At 46.4% G+C, this 23,181-nt stretch overlaps 1 protein-coding gene across 5 annotated transcripts in view; it reads left to right on the plus strand.

Annotated features, from left to right (window-relative positions):
* Window positions 1-19,880, plus strand: part of ccdc57 (coiled-coil domain containing 57) — a 61,581-nt gene extending 41,701 nt beyond the window's left edge. For 3 of the 5 annotated variants that reach the window (XM_064323110.1, XM_064323109.1, XM_064323108.1), the window contains exons 11-20: window positions 2,603-2,810; window positions 4,115-4,324; window positions 9,170-9,270; window positions 9,502-9,702; window positions 10,158-10,214; window positions 10,314-10,527; window positions 12,506-12,639; window positions 14,436-14,558; window positions 15,532-15,757; window positions 19,332-19,880. In XM_064323110.1, coding sequence (XP_064179180.1) covers window positions 2,603-2,810; window positions 4,115-4,324; window positions 9,170-9,270; window positions 9,502-9,702; window positions 10,158-10,214; window positions 10,314-10,527; window positions 12,506-12,639; window positions 14,436-14,558; window positions 15,532-15,757; window positions 19,332-19,528 — 1,671 coding nt within the window. In that variant the 3' untranslated portion in view covers window positions 19,529-19,880. Of the gene's footprint in view, window positions 1-2,602; window positions 2,811-4,114; window positions 4,325-9,169; window positions 9,271-9,501; window positions 9,703-10,157; window positions 10,215-10,313; window positions 10,566-12,505; window positions 12,640-14,435; window positions 14,559-15,531; window positions 15,758-19,331 lie in introns of those variants that run through there. The other 2 variants (XM_064323111.1, XR_010328430.1) reach the window with 2 other exon arrangements.
* Window positions 19,881-23,181: the final 3,301 nt, after the last annotated feature.

Consider the following 23,181-nt stretch of genomic DNA (forward strand, 5'->3'; position numbering starts at 1 on the left):
ATGCCTGTAAGTGGAATTACCGATTGGCCTGTCATTTGAGACGTCCCTTTCCCCTTAGTGACGAATGTTTGTTCTCTGCTTCTCACGCTTAAGTCCACAGGCTCATTTGAATCTTTTTGGCTAGCTGCGGCGGTGGTCTTACATTTTACAGTGGTCTTATCTGATTTGATGCAAACTGAGTGGTATATTTGTGCACAGCTATAAACTGATGGATTGTGCATATGTTCACTAAATAGACTATATTTGATTGTCTGGGAAAGAAGAAGGCTCCGCACACCAAAAGATGTCTTAAATTCGCTTTAGTCGTCATTTTAATTGAGGATGAAACAGTCGTCTGTGTTTAGTCCTCCATTAAGAAGTCATCGCTCATGTGAATTTAAGGCATCTTTTGGTGTGTGGAGATTTTTTTTTTTCTTTGAGTATTACATTATTTTGGTGATTATGCACCCAATTGAAGCATACTGATCGCAGTATTTTTGTTTTTATACATTTGATTCTGCTGTGTATTTGTTTCCATCGTTTAAATGTAGAATGAAGTAGTGTGCAATCATGGTGAAATTATTCCCTGCAATAACCCCAGTTTCCATGAACTCATCGAGAGTACCAGGGCCAGCGTTAGAATTGCAGATAAAACTGCGAGTGACTTATTGGAAAAACGGCAGTATTCCATCTGAACTGATGAAGTGAAGAATTGAGATACTCCCAATAATGATAATAATAATAATAATTCATTAATAGTAAATAATGCTATAGGAATAAAACGTGGAACCTTATGTGTCTTATGCACATATGGTTCCAGGTTTTTTGGTTGTCCTTACCGCAGCACTTTGTGTGCACTAAGCAGAAAGGTTTCCTCAGACAGACTTACTCTTCATCACTGTCAGGTTCACACTGGCACGGCTTTCGCATACCCCAGCTCTGCTGTTGTTTGCTCGCTTTTCTCTTTTCTCGTCACTGCGGTCTGGAATCTGAAGAAATCTAGACTTTTAGGAAGTTTCTACTTCCTTAAATGATCAGGTAAGGAGCGTGACAGTTCAGATTTGGTAAGTGACTTACCGAAACAGGTCTAGTTCCTGTTTTGTTTGAACCCTGCCCAGGGTTCACTGGGGTTAGAATAGAATCTATTAACATTTATTGTCTGACAGGTTTATTGTCTGACCGATACTGGGCAGTGCATAAGAGACAAACCCTATTTCACCCTGTACACGAAAAAGGCCTTAAATATAGAATGTAATATGTACTCACTTTCTATGAAAGACAAAACCTCACTGTGGACAGCATATTGGAGACCAGACACTACACGCGTTATTTTGGGAGATGTAGATGCTGTGGGCACTGTTTCAGGGACCAGATGCTGTTTATTATCCTTCATCTTGTGTCATTTTTTAATTATCTCAAGCTTTGTTGAATTAAGGCCAGCAGATTGCTGATAGGGATGATTTAATCTCAGCAATATAACCCGGGTGTTCATATTTCAAGTGCCCTTTTGTTTGAACGGAACGTAACGTGTTTCACACGTAACCGATATGTCCGACCGTCCTGACCCGATTCTTCCTCACCAAGCAGGTGCACGTTCGCCTGTGGTGAACATGCCAGGCTTTCCAGTGGCGTGTTATATGTGGCATGAAATGCCTTGGGGAAGCCATTGCTGTGTAAAAGTGGCGTGGCTGCCTCCTGTCCCTGCCTGTGGTCCAGTCTGCTGGCACTGCTCCAGGCCTTCCAGCCCAAATGTTAATCTGACCTGAGGAGCTACGCAGGCTGTCCCAGCGGAGGTGTTTGCACCACCCGAAATACACTAGTGCTTCTAGGATCTCTCCTCTGACCTTGGAGTGACCGTAGTTCCCTTACTGGTGGTATATAATCCTTTGGTTTTTGTTTCATTGAATTATAATTAAACTGTAATGTCACGTTTTGAGATGTGAGACTTCAAGTCTTCATGGCATGCATAGCTATTTCTGACAAAATGTAGCTTAAAAGGGTAAGTAATCCCTCTAAACATTGAGTATTTAATAAAAATTAACAACTTGTTAAAATTCTGGGTTTGCAGTTGTGGTTGGAACGAATACCAGAATACACAGGGACCGAACTTGAGAACCAATGATCTCAACCATTATTGACCAGTTTTCCATTATTTGTATTATTTGTATTTTTAACATCATTTGTCACAAAATATGAATAACATCACATTCATAGTGATGTTATTCTTATTTATTTACTGTAGGAAAATCAAAGACTACATTCGCAGAATGTTTGCTAGACTGCCTTTTACCTTTGATAAAGTAACAGGCCAGATAACAAAATTGGGCTCTCATCTCCACCTGGTGGCTGTCAATTGAAATTACACTATGCCTCAAAACAGGCACAGAATTGGTGACAATTAAGTGTTTTAATAACTTTATGCAAATTTGTATGCTCATATTAACCCATACCTTGGTTTCCTCTACAATGATTCCTCTTTTGTATGGTCAGCATACTGCCCAACCACAGAAAGCAGCAGCACTGAAAGGGTAAATCCTACGTGTGTGCTACACAGTGCCATGGTGTGTCAGTATTCAGCTGGTCAGCCTTTGGGTGTGTGAAACACACTGAGCTGTGCTCCCAGCTGCAGGGCCCGCGTGCGGAAGGCTCCGGAACATTCCCCTCTGAGGAGATCCAGCGTCTGCAGCAGCAGAACAGCAGCCTGCGGGCAGCCATCGCTAACATGAGGAGGGACATGGAGAGCCTGAGCGAGCAGCTGGCCACAGCACCGCCTGCAGCACCACCCACTGCGCCGCCCACAGCACCGCCCGCGCAGAAACAGAGCCCTGCAGGTACCAGGCCCTCCGCAGCTACGGTCACATGATCACACACCGTCACAAGGCATCGCAGCGCTGTACGCTGCGCAGGTCTGCCACAGGCGCTAAAAGGGTTTGATATTAGGTGTTCACAACCTGAGAAATGCTGAATAAAATTCTAATTGAAATTCTCCCTAAAATTTGCAGTTTATTACCAAATAGTTTGTAAAATATGCATGTTTATTTTTAAATTGATGCAATTCTTTTATGTGCACAAGAAGGTGACAGACAGCAAGAAGATTTTAAACATTTACCACATCGGCATGTAAATGAGCACGTGCAGGCTCAATGGATCCAAATGAGCAGTTTTACAGTTTTAAAATGGCGACAAGCCACGTGGCTAGCTGGCCTGGCAGATGGTTATCACTTTCAGAGCTACATGCTCCATTTGTTCATAAATTCTGTCAATAAATTGACACATTACTAGCTGCTCCCTGCTCTCTCTTCTGAATCTTTGTGTAATGGACTAATTGGCAGGGCCTGCAGGCTGTTTCTGCTCTTCTCTTCCCTCCCCTAGTTTCACTAAGTAGATATAACTGCAGTCTGAGAAGAAATATGCAGCACTGTATGCCAAGCATAAGAGCCATCGCTGCGGTGTCTGGCATGGTGGGCATGGTGGCACTGATATGGTGGGCATGAGCGGGCCTGCTGCTGGCTGGTAGAGAGGGTTCTCTCAGTCTGCTGCCTGTCTCAAACATTAATAACCAAACATTTTTTATAAAACATACATTTATTAAAAGATTGTTCACTTATAAAAATGCACCAACCCCTGTGTAATTTAAGACATTCAAATAAATGAACTGAAAGCGTATTATCTTCAGATTCAATCAATCGATCAATCGATCTTTATTTATATAGCACATTTCATACAGTGGCTGTAGCCCAATGTGCTGCACATGACCGAAAGACAACGCTATAAAAACAAAAGTAAACAAACAGAGGTGAGCAAAGGCATAACAAAAGCAAAACAACAAATAAAATAATAAAAGAGTAAAAGAATAACACAACAATAAATGAATAAAAAACAACAAATGACGAGGCACCTTAAGTAAGATTCCTCTTTGGTTTACTGTAGATTCCAGCTGTAATGTAGACATTCCGAGCGTGCGGCTTGGTGGTAACATCCTTAGGTGATGTACAGAACTGGTGAACTTAGACACACTGTAATAAATGCGCTCTGACAGCTCAGTGGCTGTAGTGCAGTGTGATGTACTCCAGAAGCGCGTCCGTGTGAGCCGGACCATGTTCACGTGTGGCTCGTGTTTCCCGTGGTCCTGCAGGCGCTGCGGCTGCTGCAGGCGTTCCAGAGTACTGCCAGGCCCTGCAGGAGGAGGTCGCGGAGCTGAAGGCCCGGTGCCGGCTCCTGCAGAACCAGCTGGAGGAGGCGTCCAAAGCCCCGGTCCCCGCCCCCGGCCCTGCCCCCGCGCTCCCCGTCACCGCCGACAACGCCTACCTCCAAAACCACACCCGCTCCCTGAACGAGACCATCGGTAGGAGGCCGGAAGAGCTGGCTCTGTCTCCGCGCTGTCTGTCAGGAAGGCTGTCCGCTCGGAGGCTTTGTGTCAAAGTCAATTGAAGAGCGAGTATTTGCATGAAGTGCACACCGTTTATCAGATTACTCCCCTTTGGCTTCCTGTAGTTCAGAAACCTGTCTATACACGGCGCTACGGGGAGACGCCCCAACAGCCGCTCACAAACACGCAAACACACGCAGCGCATGGGTAAATCCTCTGAGGAATTCACGCTGAAGAGCACAAACAGCAGAATGATTGGAAAGACCAGTGTGCAGTGAGCTGCAGTCTATTCTCACTGAGCACAGGCCGGTGTGCAGTGAGCTGCAGTCTATTCTCACTGAGCACAGGCCGGTGTGCAGTGAGCTGCAGTCTTTTCTCATAGAGCACAGGCTGGTGTGCAGTGAGCTGCAGTCTATTCTCACTGAGCACAGGCCGGTGTGCAGTGAGCTGCAGTCTATTCTAATAGAGCACAGGCCAGTGAGCAGTGAGCTGCAGTCTATTCTAATAGAGCACAGGCCGGTGTGCAGTGAGCTGCAGTCTATTCTCACTGAGCACAGGCCGGTGTGCAGTGAGCTGCAGTCTATTCTCATAGAGCACAGGCTGGTGTGCAGTGAGCTGCAGTCTTTTCTCACTGAGCACAGGCCGGTGTGCAGTGAGCTGCAGTCTATTCTCACTGAGCACAGGCCGGTGTGCAGTGAGCTGCAGTCTATTCTCATAGAGCACAGGCTGGTGTGCAGTGAGCTGCAGTCTATTCTCATAGAGCACAGGCTGGTGTGCAGTGAGCTGCAGTCTATTCTCACTGAGCACAGGCTGGTGTGCAGTGAGCTGCAGTCTTTTCTCACTGAGCACAGGCCGGTGTGCAGTGAGCTGCAGTCTTTTCTCATGAGCACAGGCGGTGTGCAGTGAGCTGCAGTCTATTCTCACTAGAGCACAGGCCGTGTGAGCAGTGAGCTGCAGTCTATTCTCAATAGAGCACAGGCCGGTGTGCAGTGAGCTGCAGTCTATTCTCACTAGAGCACAGGCCGGTGTGCAGTGAGCTGCAGTCTATTCTCATAGAGCACAGGCGGTGTGCAGTGAGCTGCAGTCTTTCTCATAGAGCACAGGCTCGGTGTGCAGTGAGCTGCAGTCTTTTCTCATAGAGCACAGGCCGGTGTGCAGTGAGCTGCAGTCTATTCTCAAGAGCACAGGCCGGTGTGCAGTGAGCTGCAGTCTATTCTACATAGAGCACAGGCCGGTGTGCAGTGAGCTGCAGTCTATTCTCATAGAGCAAGCTGTCAGAGTGCAGTCTTCTATGGCACGGGTGTGCAGTGAGCTGCAGTCTATTCTCATAGAGCACAGGCTGGTGTGCAGTGAGCTGCAGTCTTTTCTCACTGAGCACAGGCCGGTGTGCAGTGAGCTGCAGTCTATTCTCACTGAGCACAGGCCGGTGTGCAGTGAGCTGCAGTCTATTCTCATAGAGCACAGGCCGGTGAGCAGTGAGCTGCAGTCTATTCTAATAGAGCACAGGCCGGTGTGCAGTGAGCTGCAGTCTATTCTCACTGAGCACAGGCCGGTGTGCAGTGAGCTGCAGTCTATTCTCATAGAGCACAGGCTGGTGTGCAGTGAGCTGCAGTCTTTTCTCATAGAGCACAGGCCGGTGTGCAGTGAGCTGCAGTCTATTCTCAATGAGCACAGGCCGGTGTGCAGTGAGCTGCAGTCTATTCTAATAGAGCACAGGCGGTGTGCAGTGAGCTGCAGTCTATCTCATAGAGCACAGGCTGGTGTGCAGTGAGCTGCAGTCTATTCTCACTGAGCACAGGCTGGTGTGCAGTGAGCTGCAGTCTTTTCTCACTGAGCACAGGCCGGTGTGCAGTGAGCTGCAGTCTTTTCTCACTGAGCACAGGCCGGTGTGCAGTGAGCTGCAGTCTATTCTCATAGAGCACAGGCCGGTGAGCAGTGAGCTGCAGTCTATTCTAATAGAGCACAGGCGGTGTGCAGTGAGCTGCAGTCTATTCTCACTGAGCACAGGCCGGTGTGCAGTGAGCTGCAGTCTATTCTCATAGAGCACAGGCTGGTGTGCAGTGAGCTGCAGTCTTTTCTCATAGAGCACAGGTCGTGTGCAGTGAGCTGCGGTCTTTTCTCATAGAGCACAGGCCGGTGTGCAGTGAGCTGCAGTCTATTCTAATAGAGCACAGGCCGGTGTGCAGTGAGCTGCAGTCTATTCTAATAGAGCACAGGCCAGTGTGCAGTGAGCTGCAGTCTATTCTAATAGAGCACAGGCCGGTGTCAGTGAGCTGCAGTCTATCTCACTGAGCACAGGCGTTGTGCAGTGAGGCAGTGTTTCATAGAGCACAGGCTGGTGTGCAGTGAGCTGCAGTCTTTCTACTCACTGAGCACAGGCCGGTGTGCAGTGAGCTGCAGTCTATTCTCACTGAGCACAGGCCGTGTGCAGTGAGCTGCAGTCTATTCTCAATAGAGCACAGGCCAGTGTGCAGTGAGCTGCAGTCTATTCTATAGAGCACAGGCGGTGTGCAGTGAGCTGCAGTCTATTCTCATAGAGCACAGGCGTGTGCAGTGAGCTGCAGTCTTTCTCATGAGCACAGGCGTGTGCAGTGAGCTGCGTCTATTCAATGAGCACAGGCCGGTGTGCAGTGAGCTGCAGTCTATTCTCATAGAGCACAGGCTGGTGTGCAGTGAGCTGCAGTCTATTCTCATAGAGCACAGGCTGGTGTGCAGTGAGCTGCAGTCTATTCTCACTGAGCACAGGCTGGTGTGCAGTGAGCTGCAGTCTATTCTCACTGAGCACAGGCCGGTGTGCAGTGAGCTGCAGTCTTTCTCACTGAGCACAGGCCGGTGTGCAGTGAGCTGCAGTCTATTCTATAGAGCACAGGCCGGTGGCAGTGAGCTGCAGTCTATTCTAATAGAGCACAGGCCGTGTGCAGTGAGCTGCAGTCTATTCTCACTGAGCACAGGCGGTGTGCAGTGAGCTGCAGTCTTTCTCATAGAGCACAGGCTGGTGTGCAGTGAGCTGCAGTCTTTCTATGAGCACAGGCCGTGTGCAGTGAGCTGCAGTCTTTCTCATGAGCACAGGCCGGTGTGCAGTGAGCTGCAGTCTATTCTAATAGAGCACAGGCCGGTGTGCAGTGAGCTGCAGTCTATTCTAATAGAGCACAGGCCGGTGTGCAGTGAGCTGCAGTCTATTCTAATAGAGCACAGGCCAGTGTGCAGTGAGCTGCAGTCTATTCTCACTGAGCACAGGCCGTTGTGCAGTGAGCTGCAGTGTGTTCTCATAGAGCACAGGCTGGTGTGCAGTGAGCTGCAGTCTTTTCTCACTGAGCACAGGCCGGTGTGCAGTGAGCTGCAGTGTGTTCTCATAGAGCACAGGCTGGTGTGCAGTGAGCTGCAGTCTATTCTAATAGAGCACAGGCCGGTGTGCAGTGAGCTGCAGTCTATTCTCATAGAGCACAGGCCGGTGTGCAGTGAGCTGCAGTCTATTCTCATAGAGCACAGGCCGGTGTGCAGTGAGCTGCAGTCTATTCTAATAGAGCACAGGCTGGTGTGCAGTGAGCTGCAGTCTATTCTAATAGAGCACAGGCTGGTGTGCAGTGAGCTGCAGTCTATTCTCATAGAGCACAGGCTGGTGTGCAGTGAGCTGCAGTCTATTCTAATAGAGCACAGGCCGGTGTGCAGTGAGCTGCAGTCTATTCTAATAGAGCACAGGCCGGTGTGCAGTGAGCTGCAGTCTATTCTCACTGAGCACAGGCCGGTGTGCAGTGAGCTGCAGTCTATTCTCACTGAGCACAGGCCGGTGTGCAGTGAGCTGCAGTCTATTCTCACTGAGCACAGGCCGGTGTGCAGTGAGCTGCAGTCTATTCTCACTGAGCACAGGCCGGTGTGCAGTGAGCTGCAGTCTGTTCTCATAGAGCACAGGTCGGTGTGCAGTGAGCTGCGGTCTTTTCTCATAGAGCACAGGCTGGTGTGCAGTGAGCTGCAGTCTATTCTCATAGAGCACAGGCTGGTGTGCAGTGAGCTGCAGTCTTTTCTCACTGAGCACAGGCCGGTGTGCAGTGAGCTGCAGTCTATTCTCACTGAGCACAGGCCGGTGTGCAGTGAGCTGCAGTCTGTTCTCACTGAGCACAGGCCGGTGTGCAGTGAGCTGCAGTCTATTCTAATAGAGCACAGGCCGGTGTGCAGTGAGCTGCAGTCTATTCTCACTGAGCACAGGCCGTTGTGCAGTGAGCTGCAGTGTGTTCTCATAGAGCACAGGCTGGTGTGCAGTGAGCTGCAGTCTTTTCTCACTGAGCACAGGCCGGTGTGCAGTGAGCTGCAGTCTATTCTCATAGAGCACAGGCCGGTGTGCAGTGAGCTGCAGTCTATTCTCATAGAGCACAGGCCGGTGTGCAGTGAGCTGCAGTCTATTCTCATAGAGCACAGGCTGGTGTGCAGTGAGCTGCAGTCTATTCTAATAGAGCACAGGCCGGTGTGCAGTGAGCTACAGTCTATTCTAATAGAACACAGGCCGGTGTGCAGTGAGCTGCAGTCTATTCTCACTGAGCACAGGCCGGTGTGCAGTGAGCTGCAGTCTATTCTCACTGAGCACAGGCCGGTGTGCAGTGAGCTGCAGTCTATTCTAATAGAGCACAGGCCGGTGTGCAGTGAGCTGCAGTCTATTCTAATAGAGCACAGGCTGGTGTGCAGTGAGCTGCAGTCTGTTCTCATAGAGCACAGGCTGGTATGTAGTGAGTACATAGCTGTGTTGTGGTGAGAGGCCCAAACATGGCTGTGTTGTGGTGAGAGGTCCAGGCTCTCTGACTGTGTTGGGAAACGCCCTTGTGTCGACAGGTGGGCTGCGGGCAGAGAAAGTGTCCAACGCAGCCACTCTGAGGAAACAGGAAGTGAGGCTGGCCCACCTGGAGTCTACCCTGGCCCAGCTCACACAGCAGGTACCAGTGTGTCCATTAGGAACTCTCAGTGGGATAAGAGCTGTCAAATTTGACCTTTAGTTAAATGGTTAAAGGAAAAAAAATCATGTCAAAGTTTGTTGGGAAACTCATTCAGGTGTTCCTTTTCTCTATAAATGGTTTTCATATGTAGTCTTTTTGTAAAAGTTTACGTGTACCTTATAATGGTTCTCATGCTTTGTGTGCATTTACATGGTGCCCCTTTACCCCCAGATTCATTCAAAGCAGGTGGAGTGCGACGAGCTGCGGTTTGAGCTGGCCAATCAGAAGAAGCGGGCGGCGGGTGAGGAGGCGGGTCTGAGGCAGAGACTGGCTGCGGTGGAGATGGAGCTGGATGAAGTGAGGCGAGAGGCGGAGGAGTACCAGAGAGGCAGCCTGCTGCAGAACCTGGAGGCTGTGGCCCTGGGGAACCAGGCGAGTGCCCACAGACAGGAAGCGCGTGATTACTGTCCTAGAGCACACAGGAAGGACCACACACGGGTTTATTATCCCTTTACACTCTGTGTTACACCTCAATAAACTATGTTATGCTGACCTTACACTTCACGATATTTTAAGCAATTTCAGTCTTAGTAGTCGGAGTAAAATCTTTCCAGTCTTACATCAGTCGGTGCACGCCCCCTTCACAACTCACGATTTGTTGTATTAAGATTGATTAGATTGTATTAAGACAGCTCCGACTGAGTTTGTGACAGTCTTTTTCTGGTTTTGACCATTCTGAAGTTTTTTTTTTCTTTACATGCGCTTCTTTATGATTGTTTTTCTATTGTGTTCAAAGACACTTTAAAATGCAACAATGGTGTTTTATTAATTCTGTTTATTTATTATTAGCATCGAACACTGAGAATGTTTTTATAACTGGTATCTAGGTTTCTGCACTGAAGCTGGACATTGCCAGTGGAAGGGAGCCCATTGTTGTTGAACAGGTACCATTAAAATCACTCTCAGCCCAAACCTTGCAGTGAAGCGGATGCTTGGTAGCGGCGCATGCTAACAGAGGCTGCATTACTCTCGGTGGCCTGCAGAGTGCAGCGCTGAGGCAGCTCCAGGAGGAGAACCTGCGCCTGCGGCAGCAGCTGCTGGGGCAGGACTGTGGGGAGAGGAGGGCTAGCGCACCGCTGCTGCGCTCCAAACTCAAACAGGCCGTGCGCTGCATCGCCCAGCTCACCCAGGACAGGCAGCGGCTCATCGAGGTGGGCAACCGGCTCCGCTCCCGGCTCACAGAAGCAGGCCTGGACGGTACGTCCCACACCAGAGAACCAACCGTGCGGCCTTGTGTAGGTCACTCACCAGCACTCTTACTGCTCTCATACCAGCACTCTCACCAGCACTCTTACTGCTCTCATACCAGCACATACTGTTCATCCAGCTCTCTACCTAGCTCTCATCGCACTCTCACCAGCACTATTACTGCTCTCATACCAGCACTCTCACCAGCACTATTACTGCTCTCATACCAGCACTACTTTACTGCTCTCATACCAGCACTCTATTACTGCTCTCATACCAGCACACTATTACTGCTCTCATACCAGCACTATTACTGCTCTCATACCAGCACTACTATTACTGCTCTCATACCAGCACTACTATTACTGCTCTCATACCAGCACTCTTACTGCTCTCATACCAGCACTCTCACCAGCACTATTACTGCTCTCATACCAGCACTATTACTGCTCTCATACCAGCACTCTCACCAGCACTATTACTGCTCTCATACCAGCACTCTCACCAGCACTATTACTGCTCTCATACCAGCACTCTCACCAGCACTATTACTGCTCTCATACCAGCACTACTATTACTGCTCTCATACCAGCACTCTCACTGCTCTCATACCAGCACTCTTACTGCTCTCATACCAGCACTCTCACCAGCACTATTACTGCTCTCATACCAGCACTCTCACCAGCACTATTACTGCTCTCATACCAGCACTCTCACCAGCACTATTACTGCTCTCATACCAGCACTCTCACCAGCACTATTACTGCTCTCATACCAGCACTATTACTGCTCTCATACCAGCACTATTACTGCTCTCATACCAGCACTATTACTGCTCTCATACCAGCACTCTCACCAGCACTATTACTGCTCTCATACCAGCACTCTTACTGCTATCATACCAGCACTACTATTACTGCTCTCATACCAGCACTACTATTACTGCTCTCATACCAGCACTCTTACTGCTCTCATACCAGCACTCTCACCAGCACTATTACTGCTCTCATACCAGCACTACTATTACTGCTCTCATACCAGCACTACTATTACTGCTCTCATACCAGCACTCTTACTGCTTGTGGTTTACTGCTTGTGGGTACTCTGGTTTGCTCCCACACCAAAAGACATGCAAGTCAGGTTAGGTACACTCCTGACATTGCCCTTGAGCAAGGCACTGGCCTCAGACCTGGAGTTGCCCACTGACCCTAAGTAACTTGGGTGGGTTCAAATGCAGAGGACACATTACTCCACATGGTCCAATAAAGTGTATCTTATCTTATCTCTCAATTCCAAGGTCATTCTGTCTGAGAGTTCACAAGAGTATCAGCAGAGAGTTGATAACATCTCCACTTGAAGTAGAGAGGAGGAAAAAAAACTTCTCTGGTTTGAATCAAATAAAACAATAAAAGACCCTTTCTCTCCCTCCCTACTTCAAGCATAGCTGCAGGTTTTGCCTGGCTGCTGCTGTTTTCCGTTCCGTACGTGTTGGTTCAGCACAGCGCTACCAGCGTGCCGTACCGTCCCTCAGACGAGCAGCGCAGGAGGAGCGCTCGAAGGGTTAACGGGGAGACGAGGCGGAGGCAGCTTCGCCCCGCCCCCACGTGACCGCTCCACGGCAGTGACCTGATCCCCGGGATTAAGCTCGGTTCGCCGCTGTGTACACGGGGCTGCGGGGGTCTGCGCAGCACCGTCAACACCAGCCCTCTCCCCCGGAAATCTGAGCGCTGTTGACTTAGCGCCCCCGCGCCGCCTCCCAGCGGCTCCCGCGTTCCTGCGCAAGGATAACATCCTGCGCCTGTGCTCAGCCTCTCAGCGTTACACGGTTCTCTGGGTTCCAGAGCCGAGAAGCCATTACTGTGAACACGCGTGTGTAGTCCCAGGCATACGGGTTGAACTTGCCCACGGCTGGCAGCTGAATATTTGGCTTGGTGCTTACGCACGCCTATGCTAACATAGTGTACTTACTTTTTGTCTTCCCTGGTAGACGTACAGCAGCCTGGTCCTGTTCAGAGACCCGTCTCAGCCCCTGAGTCTTCTGATTCTGCAAAAGACCCGACTCAGCTGCAGCCAAGACTCCTATCTGCTCTGGAGCAGCTGCAGTACAGACTCACGACACAGGTGATCCAGAGTGTATATCACTGTACCAAATACTGCACCGGGCCTGACTACTACACTACACTGCACTGGGCCTAACTCACTACACTACACTGCACTGGGCCTAACTCACAACAGTTTACTGCACTGGGCCTGACTACTACACTATACTGCACTGGGCCCAACTCACTACACTATACTGCACTGGGCCTAACTCACTACACTATACTGCACTGGGCCTAACTCACTACACTATACTGCACTGGGCCTAACTCACTACACTATACTGCACTGGGCCTAACTCACCACACTATACTGCACTGGGCCTAACTCACTACACTATACTGCACTGGGCCTGACTACTACACTATACTGCACTGGGCCTGACTCACTACACTACACTGTACTGGGCCTAACTCACTACACTATACTGCACTGGGCCTAACTCACTACACTATACTGCACTGGGCCCAACTCACTACACTATACTGCACTGGGCCTAACTCACTACACTATACTGCACTGGGCCTAACTCACTACACTATACTGCACTGGGCCTAACTCACTACACTATACTGCACTGGGCCTAACTCACTACACTATACTGCACTGGGCCTAACTCACTACACTATACTGCACTGGGCCTAACTCACTACACTATACTGCACTGGGCCTGACTACTACACTATACTGCACTGGGCCTGACTACTACACTATACTGCACTGGGCCTAACTCACTACACTATACTGCACTGGGCCTAACTCACTACACTATACTGCACTGGGCCTAACTCACTACACTATACTGCACTGGGCCCAACTCACTACACTATACTGCCATGGGCCTGACTACTACACTATACTGCACTGGGCCTGACTACTACACTATACTGCACTGGGCCTGACTACTACACTATACTGCACTGGGCCTAACTCACTACACTATACTGCACTGGGCCTAACTCACTACACTATACTGCACTGGGCCTAACTCACTACACTATACTGCACTGGGCCTGACTACTACACTATACTGCACTGGGCCTAACTCACCACACTATACTGCACTGGGCCTAACTCACTACACTATACTGCACTGGGCCCAACTCACTACACTATACTGCACTGGGCCTAACTCACTACACTATACTGCACTGGGCCTAACTCACTACACTACACTGCACTGGGCCTAACTCACTACACTATACTGCACTGGGCCTAACTCACTACACTACACTGCACTGGGCCAAACTCACTACACTATACTGCACTGGGCCTAACTCACCACACTATACTGCACTGGGCCTAACTACTACACTATACTGCACTGGGCCTAACTCACCACACTATACTGCACTGGGCCTAACTACTACACTATACTGCACTGGGCCTAACTCACTACACTACACTGCACTGGGCCTAACTACTACACTATACTGCACTGGGCCTAACTACTACACTACACTGCACTGGGCCTAACTCACTACACTACACTGGGCCAAACTCACCACGGTACACTGCACTGGGCACATTGCTCCTGTCTTGTTGCACTTGTCCTCCCTCACTCTGTAACATGTGTACACTGTGCTTCCAAGTTTTCAACCACCTCTTTTGTAAGGCCACTAGATGGAGCCAAAGTTAAATACTGTGCCATAGGTACAAGTCCATGAAAGTAATATTTTTAGCTTCAGCTGTTAAAAAAAGAATATATACACCTGCTGTATTCTGAAAGCAGTTCTGATTGAATCTGGCTGTGTGAAGGCATTGGGTTTACGGTGTTTCCATTGTAGAAATGTGGATTTTTCCTGTTTGTTTGTCAGGCATTGCAGTACGCTCAGCTAGACCAACATAAAAAGGCGGCGCGGTCACGTTTCTCCGGGAAAGGGACCAGTGAGTCAGATAGCTCTATCAATCCCTGGGACCAGCACAGCCACACACGTCAGGTGAATATTTTCACAAGGTTTGAAATAAATTCTTTGCATAACTGATGGCAACGCTGAATTTACATTCACATTCTTTGGCCACTTTCACACGCAGCATTGGCTCTTCTCTTGTTCACATAACGAACGAATATCTTCAGGCATTCACACAAGAAATGTTGTCTGAAAAAGTGGCTGTCATGTACTTGATAAGAGCTAATGATGATATGGAAGTAGGTCAAGTGTACAGCCAAGATACAGCTCCAAAAAAGTGTGATTTTGTTAACCAGTCAGAAAAGCTTGCTAACATTGAGTCGTTTTTTTAAGGAAGCTAAAGAAAAAGTGAGTCATAACAGCTAACATCCTGCTGCGCTTGCATTTTCATGTGGAAAATACAGCCTTAGCCATTTCTCAAGCCAGTTTTGTACTGCTGGCCTGTGTTTGACGCTGCTGGTAGTCATCCTTTTCAAGGGAGAGCAGGCTACTAGCAAACCGGCTTGATAGAGTTCTGCTGTAAAAAGGTAATAATTTGGGCTGCTGAGTGGCTGAGTATGTATAGGCACAGCTCCGGGTCATGGATGTGCCCCACTGTCTGGGATTGAATCCCAGCTGTGTGAGTGCTGACTGTGGCCGGCAGCCTTTCCCCGGGTCAGCTGATCGAACCCCCCTCTCCGCTCTCATCCCTCTCCCCCATGCATTCACATTAAGCATTCAACCTGAGGAGAAAATGGGGGAAGCATAACAAGATAAGAAGTATATTCCCACTAGATCATTTATTACAGCCTTGTTACTTTCTCATGGTGGAATATAGTTTATGATCAGTAATGGGTTTTTTTTGCATTATAATGAGAGCAGATGGATGCTGGAGTACGGGGACATTGTGGGAAAAGGCGTGCCGGGTTGCTGTCAGAATGAATACTTCTTTCTCCATCAGCTGCACAATGGGCCTGAAGGCTTTGCCATTTCTCAGATTAGTTCCATTCTTTCCCTGTTCAAGCCGCATACCAGAGGCAAGAAGGAGAACACGCCCCCTGAGGCTAGCCAATCACGGGCGGGGGAGCAGATGGATCCGGGCCAGGCCTCTGGAATGGGGCGCCCCTCCAGCCCTTCCCAGGCCCTCATGTCGTCCGTGGGCACAGACGAGTCCCTGGGGGACATCTGGCAGATGCTGGAGCGGGGCTCCGACCTGTCCGCCTTCACGGCCAGGAGCAGCCCTGACAGAGGTGGGTGGGCCCGGCTCATCCTGCTGGCTTCTGATGGTCAGGGCTTTCCACAGAAGCATTAAGTGTGTTCACATTGCTTTTGTGTGCTGCTTATTCTGTGCCTCCCTCCCCAGCTCCGACAGTAAAGTCTTATATGTTAAGATAATAAGTCATCCCAAATGAAAAAGGCAATATGCTGAAGTATACCTGAAATAAAATATTTTATTACTTTAGAATAAAATAATTGTATAATTATATAGAATAAAAAGTTCATATCAAGGATGCTTGGCAGATGGGATACAACTTTTCAAGTAGGGCTGTATTGCGGTGTACCAATATGACTGAGTAATGAAGTAATATAGTAACAGCTGGAGTATCAGGAGTGCAGTGCCCTCGGTGGTAAACTGTGCCAGGCGAATGCACCTTGGCAGCTAATCCCCCATGTATCAGGAGCATGAACACATCGCAAGCCAAGCAGCGATGCTTATCAGGTGTTCCAGAGAACATGGGCTTCTTTTTTTTTCTGTTTAATTTCATAACACAATAGTGACTTTAGACAGTGAAAGATACCTGCTGCTATTCTTCTACAGGGCGTAGTGTACTAGGCACAAATGGTAACAAATTACATCCAAATCAATTATCGTGTGAAATAAACTGGCTGTCCTTATTTTCTAAAATGATACACCTTTACTAAATATAGATGAACCTTGAATTTTGTGGTTAGCCAGAATGTATATTTTCTGAATTTCAATGTGAGACCCCAAAACTGGGAGAACTGTATTCAGATGAATAGATGTATATGAACATGTATATGAACTATACATTGTGCAAATGTATGCAATTTATTAAGGCTGGCTGCATAATTTAAATGAAGATATCAGGAAGCTTCATAAAGAAAATCCAGGAAAATCTGCAATTTTGTAGGAGCCTTTCTTAATGAAGTTATTATAATTGAATGATCCTCGGACAGACATATTGGGGTTAATCAGTTGTGCTTTATCCCAAGACCTTGCAATGTATACATTTATTTAATCTGGACAAAATCAAAGTTGGGATCTATAGTGCAGCACATTGCTGACAGGCCCTCTACCTCACATCACAAAAAAATGCAAGAAGGAGGTAATAAGCTTCCACAGTGTGCCTTAGAGAATCTGCATCAGCATATCTGATTGTTGGTCAAAAACCAAAATAGGAGTTTGTGAAAGTAGGAAAGGGGGGAGGAATAATTGCAAGGACAGCCATTTCCCAACCTTGGAGCAGACAGCCAGGGTGCACGCACTGCCCCTCTCCCCCCCCCCCCCCAGGCTGCATGCGCTGCCCCTCCTGCCCCCGGGACAAAGGCCCTTCAGGTCGATCTCAACGCTACCAGGTGTGCACCAGTTTTTTACACCACGGCGACAGTCACATCATGGTACCGTAGCACATAGGGCTGAAGGGTCGTGAAAAGGAACAAGAAGTGTTTAACCCTTCATGCTGCTTTTTACCCGTTGGCGTCTATGGAAAGGTTAATTCCAAATACTCCTTATCACTAAGCACTTAAATGCTTCAAATGTTGCCAATTTCAATTCATAATACCACAAGTTCGTTGAATTTATTTTAAAAAAAGAACAGCATTTGTTACAGTAAAGGACAAAGCACATTGGTTAGGTTGAATCTTAGCCTTTATTTTCTACACTAGCAGCATGGGAGGGCAGCACTGTAACCGGTTTTTCCAGTTTAGCTGGTAGTGATAATATGTTGCTTCATAGTTAATCCTTGTCATTTTTCCAGAATCTCTACATATTTCCCTCTCTGATAGCTGAATATGCGTACAGCAGTTTGACAGGGTTGTAAGCATGGCTGCCATATGCGCTATGGGTTTGTTATCAGTGGCTGGTACTCGATAAGCCAGGCAGCGGGCACACACAGTACACGGCCCGGTGGGCAAAGTGCTGACTGGTGGTTTGGCGCTGGCTCTGTGCATCTGGGACAGACTGCAACAGGCCATGGGCACAGGCCAGCCGGCCCCGAGGTCACCACACAGCCACACTGGCTTTGACTGTACGGATTGCTTCACAACATTTCTGTCTGTTTCTATATGTAAGGTCAAGGGTCACTGACTGTCCTCCCACCTTTATACAGGACATTCGATTTAACACGGGTATACCAAATCATTTCATACTATATTATTTTAATAGCCTTAGATCGGTCCCTGTAGACCCCCTAGTATATAAAAATTTGCTGCTGGAACAATTTTCGTAGCCAGTGCAGGTCCTGGACAGCTCTAACAGAAATAACTTTTCACTTCGGCCTTGTTGGCTCCAGAAATCAGCTGGCTTCTGAAAGCGTGCACAAACGGCCAACTTCTCTCTCAGCATTTACAGATGTCGGCTGCAAGGTTTCGTGTGTCGATTAACCCATTTTGCACTTAATTATATGGTTTATGCGAGTGGTGGGAGTTCAGTAAAAAATCTTAGAAATGGATCTTTAGTATTGGACATAAATTACAGTACATAGAATACATTTGGAAGAAAAACACCAAATGGGGTTTAGCATCATCATGATTTACAATTACTCCCAAGACTAATAATTGCGCCACAAATAATGTTAGAATTCTAAATGTGAATGACAACATTATTATTGATTTTTGCTACCTCCACCAATTTTGCTATAGTCCAAAAATCTTATTTTAATATTCTCTAATGCTTTGGGATATGCATGTCACTTTTAACAGCGTTGCAAAATACGAGGAGTTTGTAGTTAGGGTACTAAAGACCTTCTGTAGATTAACTGCCTCAGTACGCCAGTTTCAGAATATAATTTGGTGTTTGGCTGGCATTGACAAATTTTATTCAGTTGAAGCACGACCGCAGGAGATATCAAATCATCCATTCTGTTTTTATGTTCCAGTTACCATGTACCTGACTGTTAATCATCTCCCAAGAATTTAATGGATCATTGTCACAAACTCCCGTCAATCTACCCCATGTTTAAAGTGCATGAAGCAACAGGCTGTGGATCAGTTTTCACACAGTGACCATGGCTATATCTAAACGCGTTTCACAAACCTTGTGCAATTAAGAGCAAGGCGAATCTAGACTGATAACTACTGTGCCATAGTCTGTCACTGGACAGAGGTTATCACAAACAGCCCCAACAATGTTTGCTTTGTGTTTGCACATCTCCCGTCTCTTCACTGAGCTGCATGTGTGCATCACTGATTTACCCAGTGAAAGTCTAGTGCTGAACAGGAGGGCACTGTTACCAACTGTCTCTGCCTGTCTGCCAGTCTCTCTCAATGTATAAACGCGCAGGACGACTGCATTCAACATCCTCTCTGTTCAGCAATGGACATATGGTCATAAACTCATAAAAACTATTCATAAAACATTGTCAAGCAGTCTATTCACTCTGATAAAAAAACTGTTGAACACATCTGAGCATTTTATTTTGTATTCACTTTTTAACATTTTGATGTGAAAAGAACATTCTTTTTAAAAAAAAAAAACCTTTGCTTCAAAGGCAGCATAAATCTGAGTGTAATGCAAGTGTTCTGTTACATTGTACAAGCGCGTTTGGAATAAAGAGTCATGCATTGTTGTGTCTGTTGGATTAGGAGGAGAGAGGGAGCATGCCAGAGGAACCAATCAGGGCTCAAGTAACCAAGCCCCAGGGAGTCAGGTGAGAGTGCAGGGCACTAAAATGGCCGTCCAGGAGAGGAGGAAACCAATGACGTCACGCGCAGAATCTGCCAAGAACTCCAGAGCTCATGGGAAGACTGGCAAGATACGAAACTATAATATCAAAGACTAACTGAATGGCACAAGCCAAATGGAGAGGTTGTTTTTTCCTGTTACCTCATTTCACAGCTGGGATTTTTATACATTTAATTACAAATAACATGTATATGGAAATCAGTATTTATTTATATAAGTTGATATGTTTATATCCTGACTTATCAGATGTTTGGAAAAGAAGTACCACACAGACCATGTATGCAATAACCTAAATAATCATGGCCAATGTAAAATATCAGTCTTCTGTATTCATTTCAGGGACAACATTTTGTAATATTTCAGTTAAAAGTGACATTTATTTATTAAATCATTTATCATGCTCACTGCATCAAAAATAAAACTGACTTCCATTTTAAGAGTATAAATTATTTCCTTGTTGCAGTACTTCATTACCTTGGTCTTTAATTCTGGAGGATAAATGTCAGGTAGTACTTGCCAGTACAAGTGATGTTTGATAATATAAGAGCAGAGTGGAGTGATGTTTTACCAGTCTGCAGTCTGAAACCAATTCCCAGTAAAAACTTCCATTATTCCATATTTTACTGAAGCTGTAATGGTGGCACTTCTCAAGTGCATTATGTGTGACTACAGCTAATTAGGTCTTGTATGTTTTAATTCCAAGATAACCCAGAAGTTATGGATTAGTCTAGAGGTTTTTTTTAATTCATAGCCAATTTTGGCTATTAATAAACATCAGCATGCCCCAAGTCTCATGAACAATCAATTACTGTATCTAAACTGAATTTTAAAACATGAAGAATGCACATTTGCAATGTATGCTCTTCAGATATTCAATTTAAAACTAATGCTTTCCATTTTCCTGCAGAATGTGTATTTTTCCCTAAGTGAAGTCATCAGTTTCCCTCATGTCAATCTTGGGAGACTGTGGAATTTGGAAGGAGAGTGTGGCCAACTGAACAAAAAATGGAACGTGCTTGCTCCCTTTCGTGGTCCAGAATCAAATCCTGATTATGCAAATTGCAGCTCTGTTGTGCTGTCCCATTGGTCAGCTCTCAGCTAGCCATAGCTTTATCTGAGGAGGGAAGGTTTCGGTCTGAGGGGCAGTTCCCGCTGTTTGTCTTATCTGGTCAATTAAGCGCCTGGAGGCTCCCTGTGCCAGCTGTGCAGAAGGCCATTGGTCTGGCACAGAGACCGCGCAGCACAGCCGATGGGCTGCAGGGTGAAGAGAAGCCCTGGTTGGCTGGATGTTTTCTGGGAGGGTGGCGTGCTTGTCCATGCCCTCCAAACCGGAGGACGTTTCAGCGATGGGACAGGTTTACAACTGTGATTGGGATTTCCACATTGAGGAATAAAGGTGGTGACGAAAGGGAAAAGGTTTTATGTGCACAGGCCAATAAAATTGCTAATAAAATAGCCAGCTATGATGGTAAAATTCAACAGACTCTTGCTTTAAAAAAAAGAACTAATCTTAATTTGCTCCCAGTCTGGAATGCTCAGTCCAACAGGTGAGCTGTGCAGTCATTGCATCAAAGGAGGACTGTAAGGCTCTCAAAGAACCAGCCTTGTGTAAAACAACACGCTGTGCCATCCTTCCCTGACGCACAGAACAGCCAGTTATATCCCACCTTTCAGGGCTGGCAGCCAGAGCTGCGCATGGCACAGGCAGGATTGGGTTACCCGACCGCAAGGCGAGCCGGCGTGCTGTAAACTAATGCTGAAGGAGGCTGCACTGCCTGACAGTTGCAGCTACTTTTCATTCATTGTTACAAAACATGTTCTTGGACTTAACTTACCAGACTGAGTACCATTTTCAGCCTGGTAAGTGAAGGCACATGTAGAATGTTTTCAGGTCATACTTATGCAATACTACAGTTCTACTGGTCGACACCAGATATAGCTGCACGTTTGGATTGACTCAGACAATACAAGCTGTAAATGACTCATCCCCTTGGAGATATTCAACATTGAAATCATTGAATGAGAAGTCATGTCTTTTTTGTTATGTATTTTTTATTTTGTAAACATAAATATTCAGTACAGTAGTAAAGACACCATGGGACCTCCTACATGTGTGCATGCATTCATACAGTGCATATACATTACAAGTTCAAATATCAGCCTGTCATCAGGAATTATTCAACAGGGCTTTTTCCATTGCCATTACTCAGTTTTTTGTTTCACATGGGATATTTAGATATGTTAGGTATTTAAGTATTTAGTGCAATATATTGTTTTAGTCAGTTGTATCTTTGTATCTAACATTTTATTCTCTCAGGCTTGAACTATAGTAACCCTGGTGCCTGCAGCGAATCAGGCCTTTACTGATTGCGTCACCAGCATTGCTGCCCTGGTAACAGGCTCCTCCCATACTGAGCTGTCATCACATCACCCTATATCCTAGCAACACCCTCGCGTTTACTGGGATTGGATAAGCCTACACACCCCCACTCTCTGATTTGTTCATTTTGAACTATTAGAATACTTCAACTGTCAGAGGCTGGTACTGCACAGTGTGCTGCATGGCTAGTTTTCGCAGCTGGACTTACTGCTTGTGATGAAACACTAGCTGAAACAAAATGTTACGACTTACTGTAACCTTTCAGACTAGCTTTTCTGTGATTTTCAATGTGCATTTCAGTGTCAAACACTGGGCAAAACAACCTTCAGTTGAAGTATGAATGTTTTTCTTAAAAGACACACATAGTTTATAGAGTTCATTTTAATCACTGTCAATCAGTTGAGACAGTTAACTCCTGCAATTACAAGAAAAGCGAATAAGCTAAACAAAAAACTGATACAGCCTATTTAGGTGGCAGTATGTAGTACTACAGTGTTCATCGCACATATCACAGACTGAAAGTTAATTAACGAATTTTTAAATGGAATAAATGACCACTTATCCAAACCTTGTAAAACCAATGCTTGGATTGTCTCTGATTACTTGTGTGTTTAATATGTAAATCTGAAATTGCCATTTGAGAACATCTCAAAACACACATCACTAGCTCACAACTGCTAAAATACAGCAGTAATTCTTCACTAATATATTGATGCATGTTGTGATTCCAGTGCATGCTTACACTTAAGGAATTTGCAAAACTTTAGATTCTTTTTTCCTGTGTTTAGTCAGCCTAGTTCAATTCACAGCATTAAAATTATCAGATTTTGTGAAAAGAAAAAAATAGATTATACAATATATGATACAAACAAAATATTTTTTTAAATGGAGATTTTTGCTGTCTCTTCCATCTATATATTTTTATGAGTGGAGTCTTGTAAACTTGACAGCGCTTCAGATCTGCATTTTTCCCTCATGTTGTAGATGTGGCCGTTAAGGCTTTCAGATTAGCTCTGCTGTAATAAGTGCTGCTCACTACTCAAGTTGTTTGGAAAACTTTATATGTCATGATCCACATTTGTAATATGACCATTTGATTTTATATTTCATTGTTCAATTTACCAAAGTGTGCAGTAACTGTCATTTCAAGAGCAATGACTACACTTCCAAACCGGTGATTATATATGCTGCATGATGTATGTGTGTGTGTGTGTGTGTGTGTGTGTGTGTGTATTTATAACACCTACAATAATTGACATAACTTATTGTGCACAGCACAGTGCGTTGGTACTGCTGCTGTTTGATTTAGTTTCTTCAGCTTGTTTCCTGGCTGCACAGACATTGGAAATAAACCCTGAGCAAAATAGTGA

Source organism: Anguilla rostrata, chromosome 2 (genome assembly GCF_018555375.3).
Source record: "Anguilla rostrata isolate EN2019 chromosome 2, ASM1855537v3, whole genome shotgun sequence".
In the NCBI taxonomy this organism is placed as follows: domain Eukaryota; kingdom Metazoa; phylum Chordata; class Actinopteri; order Anguilliformes; family Anguillidae; genus Anguilla; species Anguilla rostrata.